Raw genomic sequence first — 7,459 nt, 5'->3', positions numbered from 1 at the left:
ATTAGAAATACTTTAAAGGTGAAGCTTAATGAAAAACTACATTCATGATACAAACCTGTCAGGATTGTGCTAGGCTGGTTGATGCAATCATACAAAGTAAAAAAATCGACATCATTCATTATTGTTGGTTCTTAACTAATCTCTGCTAATTGTGGTTACCACATGTCTAACTAGGCCTAAAGGCTAATCCAAAGTAAAACACGACACATGGTGATTACTTCTTACATATTATAGCCTACCCTATTGTTTTTTAAAACAGTAAAAGCACAATGGTTTTTTATTCTCAAAAGAGTGCATAAAACTTTTAGTTCTGAACTAGACAATATAAAATTTCATATATTTTTATCATCGGGATATAGTAGTATTATGTACAGAGGAAAAATCGTGTACAGTGGTTGTTTAGTCTCTGAAAGTACCTGCAAACTTAAATTCAAACAATGTCTTCAATTTAGAGGAGACAGAGGCTTGTTGTCACAATTTTTACTCTTAAAAAAACTACTGAAGATTTTCAGGGTTGATATCCAGTAAAAAAAATAAATAAATAAAAAAAGAAGATCCATTTAATTGAACACCCATTGACCTTTTGTGACATGTTGTCACACTATATGGTGTAAATTGTCACCAGCCATTAAATGGCCTATTATAGGCTTTTTAGCCAAATTTAAACAGCAAAAAAAAAAAAAAAAAAAAAAAAAAATATGGGAAAGGTAAGCTAGAAAAAAACTTTCTTTTGGCCAACATATATTATAGTTAATAAATTGCATAAAATGATAACATAAAACATACGTGACAACTTGCGGCAATAAAAAAAAATGTGACAGCCTGCCACAGTCTGGCTTTTTTGAAAAATACTCTTGCCCCAAGAACACTGAGATTTAAAGTAAGCTCATTGTATGCCTGCTATTAGCTATTAGCCTACAAAATATGAAGAAATGGTGATTTTAGTTTGAAGAATAGAATTAATCTAAAGTAATCTTATTTTAAGACAGTTCTGAACTCGGTATTTGAAACCAAGATGGCCACTGCTGGAGAACACAAGCATTTGTACAGTTGAGGAAACCGAGACCTTCAACATCACCGTGTGACAACTTGCCCCAGTCTCCCCTACGTGGCATCACTGTCTCTTGATGCCAGGATGATCTTCACTTATTCCTCTCTGCGTAATGCTGGAATTGTTCTGCTCTCTTGGTATCAAAGATGAGCAAACGGTTTTAGGTACATCTAGTCTTCTCTTAGACATACTCCCCTCTTGCCTTGAGCTCAGGACACAGTTTGGCTTCGAGGTCTTCGATCTTGATGGACTCCACATCTTTACCGCTGGTGAGGCTCGCGGCCCGTGTGATCTTCGTCAGAGTTTCCTCGTAGGGTGGCGGGAGGTACACCATGAGGAAGACCCCGTCCGACATGTCCGAGCTGGTGCTGTTCAACCGTTCCGCGTTCCCGGTGAGTGACGAGAGAATCTCAGTGTTGCACTCCGGATCCTGAAGGTCGAGCGTGATGATGTTGGCCAGTCCGAGCTTGTTCTGCCTGAATCTTCGGTAAAGGACGACGAACACGACACAGAAAACAAGGAGCGTGGCAAGTGGGAGGACGATATACAGGATAATCTCTGATTTCGCTTCATTTTCTGCCGAAAGCTCGTTCCAGTGGTAACCCTATAGGGACGTAAACAAAATGTTTAGTCACTTCAGCGCTCGTAATTTAATAATACGTAACATTTGAAATGATAAATTCTGATTCAAAGACAAATATTTGAAATATGTTACGTGCTCAATGAAAGAGATAACCCTAACCTAACCCTAACCCCAAACCCTAAAATCGAAAACCCTAAAATTGAAAATGTACATTTAATTTTACTTTAAAGTCTTACGTTTTTACACTTTAAAGTTTTTAACGCTATGCCAGCTTCTATGGCTATTTTAATGGCGAAATCCAGGTTAAAATGTAAAAACAGGTACATTTTAAGTCACATCGGATTAGTGCCAAAGTTACAGATTTCAAAAATAACTTCAGGGCACTTCTTCGACTACTTTGATTTCACATAATGATGAAGAAAATCGAGTTGAAACTCAAAAAACTGATTTTGTAGATATGACAAATTATTGTGACTAGTTATGTTAAATTTATTAAATTAAAGATAGTGTTGTAACATAATGATTAAAACATTTTACATAAAGGGTTTTCAGCCCCAGAACCTTTTAGTTCCACGAAGAACTTTTAATTCTCTAGTTCTTTAGAAAACCATTTGTGCACTGGTGCTTTGAAGAAGCCGGAAACGAACCCAGATAGCACACGTACATCTCCGAAACATCTGTTTTACATCTTTTCATCTAGAAAGCATCACAATCTAATTAACATCTGCTAAACATCTTACAAAGATCAGATTTACAAATATTCTAAATCATAAACATCTCAAAGACATCTGCTGAATGTCTTGCACATGAGCAAACAATGTTAAAAAAATGTCTTTCAGATGTAAACACACACATCAAATAAACGTCTGGGTGATTTATGTGTGCTATCAGGGAATGAGCTGATCTGAAAAAGCTATATTGTAAAATCAAGAACCTTTTTATCCTTCATAGAACCATATAATTAACTCAAGAACCCTCTATAGTAAAAAATAGTTCATAAGAAGAATCTCAGGTGTTGCAAAGATCCACTAAAGAACCTTTTTTAAAGAGTGTAGAGCAAGATATCCACACATGAATGTTTCAATAAATGCTTTAAAAAATGTTTCAATGCTTTGAATTTTTAAACTTGCTTCATATGAAATTCTTAAAAACACAAGGAGCTTTCAAGGGCAACTAAGAGAAGCAGCCATTCTTAAATAAATATAAGTGTTTTCAAAAAGCATTGATGTCCTTGGAGAGCCTGCATGGACCTTCACCGTTATGGGAGCGCCTCCCAAAATCTGCTGCTTCTCCCACCGTTTTACAAGCACTAATCACTTAATGCTGCTTTTCAGCTAGATTAGATATTTTTGTCCTTTAAACCACCCTTGTTTATGCCAAACCTCTGTGTCACCTCAAATAAACCCATATTTGAGATCAACCCTACTGCATCTGATTTAACACAAAACATTTGGCATCAATAGTTTTTACTCTAACTAATGTCGTGGATTCTTTCAGTTTGATATATGAATCAAAGCATTGTCCTCTGTAAGGATCGCTGTTGGAAGAAACTGTTCAAGGAACTGAATTTCAGGACAGCAGTCCACAACATACAGTGGGCTCAAATTGAAACCAGATTGAATATCTTGGACATAAGATCACAGCAGATCCTTCAAGTCCTGTAAGTTGTGAGGTGGGGCCTCCATGGATCGGACTTGTTGGTCCAGCACATCCCATAGATGCTCAATTGGATTGAGATCTGGGGAATTTGGAGGCCAGGGCAACACCTTGAACTCTTCATCATGTTCCTCAAACCATTTCCGAACAATGTGTGCAGTGTAGCAGGGAGCATTATCTTGCTGAAAGACGCCACTGCCATCAGGGAATACCGTGCCATGAAGGGGTGTACCTGGTCTGCAACGATGTTTAGGTAGGTTGTATGTGTCACAGTAACATCCACATGAATGTCAGGACACAAGTTTTCCCAGCAGAACATTGCCCGGAGCATCACACCACCTCCACCGGCCTGCCTTCTTCCCATAGTGCATCCTGCTGCCATCTCTTCCCCAGGTAAACGATGCACACGCACCCGGCCGTCCACATGATCTAAATGAAAACATGATTCATCCGACCAGGCCGCCTTCTTCCATTGCTTCATGGTCCAGTTCTGATGCTCACATGCCCATTGTAGGCACTTTTGGCAGTGGACAGGGGTCAGCATGGGCACTCCGACCGATCTGTGGCTACGCTGCCCCATACGCAGCAAGCTGCGATGCACTTTGTGTTCTGACACCTTTCTATCATGACCAGCATTACATTTTTCTGTGGGATCGGACCAGACGGGCTAGCCTTCGCTCCCCACGCACATCAGTGAGCCCCATGACCCTGTCGCTGGTTCACCGGTTGTTCTTCCTTGGACCACTTTTGGTAGGTACTAACAACTGCATACCAGGAACACCCCACAAGACCTGCCATTTTGGAGATGCTGTGACCCAGTCGTCTATCCATCACAATTTGACCCGTGTCAAAGTTGCTCAGACTCTTACGCTCATTATTCCTGCTTCCAATACATGAAATTCAAGAACTGACTGTTCACTTGCTGCCTAATATATCCCACCCCTTGAAAGGTGCCTTTATAACGAGATAATAAATGTTATTCACTTCACCTGTCAGTGGTTTTAATGTTGTGGCCAGTGTATGTGTATATATATATATATATATATATATATATATATATATATATATATATAATTAAATTAAATTAATATTATTATGAGTACACAAACATCTATTAAATAATATAAAATATAGAATAAGTAATTTATAATATATTCCATTATTTTAAAAGAATAATTTAACATAATAAATTTAATATACTACATATATATATATATATATATATATATTTTTTTTTTTTTTTTTAATTTTTTTTTTTATAAAAGTTGTATAAATTAGAAACATCAATAGAAGCATTTTCACTGGTGGTCTCAGACTTTTGGACCCCACTATTCATTCTTTGAGATTACTGCAATTGTTTTAGCTATCTGTGTCTATAATTTAATATTAAATGGAAACATATGAAATTAAAAGTTTTAATCAATTAAACCTTCTAGGCTGTTCGGTCATTTTTGACCGATTTCATTCTTTTATTTATTTTTTTAATAAAAATGGTTTCCTCAATCTGAGTGGTTCAAAACTTGGTGACTTTATTTAGGTATGCTATCTGAAATTAAATAATAATAATAATAATAAATAAAATAAACATTGGACTTCATTCGATGAGTCTAAGTGGTCATAAAAAAATGCAACACCTTAGCTGTTAGCGGTCAAAATTGACAGACCATAGGAAATGAATGGGAAACAATGAGCAATTAGTTTTTTTTTTTTTATATGTTTTGAATACAATGCTGAATGAACACACACATAAATGAAGGGGTGAGACTATAAAACATCCAGAGTGCAAAAGATTCACACACACACACACACACACACACACGCTCACACGTGCACACACACACATCAAAGAGATCAAAGAGCAAAAATGCCTGAGTCTGACCCCAGTATATTTGGTAAGGTGCCTACCAGACAAAACACTGCACTTTTTTGTTATTGTAACAAAGAAACTTTCCCACAGCTCTGAGTTATAAATGTGGCCTCTTGGGCATTGCGCACAGTTCATTCTGTGGCAGCATCATGGCGAAACCCTATACTGTTCATGAGCCTCTGGAACAATTGCTTGACTCCAATGATGAACACTGCAGCTGCACTACTGGCTATTATTGTCACAATATGATTTTAAAGTCATGTTATTTTTCTTTTTCTCACCAGATGGCAGCAAAAAAGCATATTTTCTCATGTTTCTTTATGTTTAAATTTATAGAAGTGTAGATTTTTACTGTAGTGAAGTTGCTTATTTGCATATGCAAATGAATGTGAAATTGAAAAATGTACATATAAATAAGATCTAAATAACCTAAAATCCCAAAAGATGTGCATAATTTTATTGTTACTACTTCAGGGAAGTTACTGTTATAACATATCATAAAAAAAGGGGGTACACCTTTATTGTAAGGTGTTGACCATTTTTGAACAGCTTAGGAGGGTTAATATTTTATAAATATATATATATATATATATATATATAAAACAATACACATTGTATAATATTATTAGAATTATATTTTACTTTATTTAAAAATAATAATCTCATATATAACAGATATTTTTTTATTAAAAATAAATAAATTAGTAAAAGCTATTGAAGCATTTTCACTGGTGGCCTCAAACTTTTGGACCCCACTATTCATTCTTTATGATTACTGCAGTTGTTTTAGCTATCTGTGTCTTCTGTCCTATTCTGTCATCTAAAATAGGCAAATAACAACTATAAGTCTTATTGAATCGGCTTGATCACTAACCTGTAGCTGTTTTTCCATTGTAGGCGGTGATGGAGACCCTGACACCCAATCATCCCTACCAGCCGGTCCAAACTTTATCCAGCTGCTGTCTAGTAATCTGCGCATTTTGACTGAAAACAAGAACTTTAGGGTGGTTGAGATGAGTGCACGCACAATAAACGAAATAGACAGACCAGCTGTTATCTAAAGAGTACTGCGACAGAACATCTGCATTTTGTCTCTTAACCGAGAGTGTGTGTAGTGTGTGTGAGACAGTCAGTGTTTGTGTGTGTTAAGTACTCTCTCACATGCTCGCACATGCAGATCAGTGGAAATCAGGCCAGCGGTCAGCCAATGGCGCAGGGCGAAGAGAGACACGAAAGGCAATCCGTGTGGGATTTGTGATGCGCGCAGCTGGCCTATATTTAATAAAATGTGAAGAGAGATTGAGGAGACTAGGAAAGAGCCTCTTTGAGCTGTCAATCAACCGAGTTTAAATTTTACAGTCATTTATAATGGTGGCAGAAATGGGCGGGACATTTTCTTTGCATTCAAACTGGGCACGTGGAGCATGCGTGATGAAATCGCTGCAGTCACCAGATGTCATGAGAACATTCATGTGAATGTGAGTGTGTGTGAATATCTGTGTGTAAGGAATGGTTAAGGCAAGCAGCTGTTGACTTAAGAGCCAGAATTGCTTTGGAAGAATTTAAGAAAGAACTGAAAAAGTTCAACAGAGCTCTGTGCATTAATCTGGTTGGTTGGCATTGTGAAATGATTGCCAGGGTATTTGAGATAAGCTACAATCAATCACTCTTAAAACTCTGCAAATTCCAAATCAGCATCACTGTAATAGTCTTATTAGGACTAAAGCTCATTACCGTTATGCGGTTTATCACTGTTAGTACATTTGATTTAGTAATGGTTGAGGAGGTCCCTCTTCAAACTTAGAAAATAAATACTGATTCTGGCTTGTCAAAATGTGCACATGAGTGTTGGCTTCATGCTGCCTTCATGTGCTATCGGAATAATCGTAAATATGAGTTTCCAACTCTGAAGATGCCATGAATAAACATTCAACATGGCGGAGGAGAACACAGTTCCTAGTGAATGATGGTTTATTCATTTTTCTAAATGCACCTAACATATTATCGCTTGCCGTGTCAGTCATATGCATTTACGTATATCAGTAACTATTTGATGCTTATTGTACATTTTTACGATGTCAAAATAAGAGTTCCCCAAGAAATATGCATGAATGAACCTGCCGTTTTTAATGTTTCCAACAGCAAAGCACTTGAACACGACATGCTCGTAATTACGACTTCAAAAGTGGGAAGTAGGATAATTCTGATATTTGGCACCTAACATATTATCGCTTACTGTTTCAGTCATGTGCATTTATGTATATCAGTAGCTATTTGATGCATATTGTAAATTTTTCCACAG

The 7,459-nt window shown here is 36.9% G+C and overlaps 1 protein-coding gene across 1 annotated transcript; it reads right to left on the bottom strand.

Annotated features, from left to right (window-relative positions):
- On the bottom strand, nucleotides 1-6,194 carry LOC127444067 (small integral membrane protein 28-like). Its single transcript, XM_051703234.1, has 2 exons — nucleotides 6,032-6,194; nucleotides 1-1,655 (listed from the first exon to the last, which is right to left on the bottom strand). Exons 1-2 carry the CDS (start codon nucleotides 6,134-6,136, stop codon nucleotides 1,233-1,235), a joined length of 528 nt encoding a protein of 175 aa, XP_051559194.1. The 5' UTR covers nucleotides 6,137-6,194; the 3' UTR covers nucleotides 1-1,232.
- Between the last annotated feature and the right edge of the window lie 1,265 nt (nucleotides 6,195-7,459).

Source organism: Myxocyprinus asiaticus, chromosome 7 (genome assembly GCF_019703515.2).
Source record: "Myxocyprinus asiaticus isolate MX2 ecotype Aquarium Trade chromosome 7, UBuf_Myxa_2, whole genome shotgun sequence".
NCBI classification, from domain to species: Eukaryota; Metazoa; Chordata; class Actinopteri; order Cypriniformes; family Catostomidae; genus Myxocyprinus; species Myxocyprinus asiaticus.
The sequence above is the reverse complement of the archived record's forward strand: the minus strand, read 5'-3'. Positions and strand labels throughout refer to the sequence as shown.

Coding starts and splice junctions, on each gene's coding strand:
- LOC127444067 (XM_051703234.1), bottom strand. CDS start 6,136: ATGCGCAGATTACTAGACAGCAGCTGGATAAAGTTTGGACCGGCTGGT. Junction 1,656..6,031: donor CAATGGAAAAACAGCTACAG/GTTAGTGATCAA, acceptor ACGTCCCTATAG/GGTTACCACTGGAACGAGCT.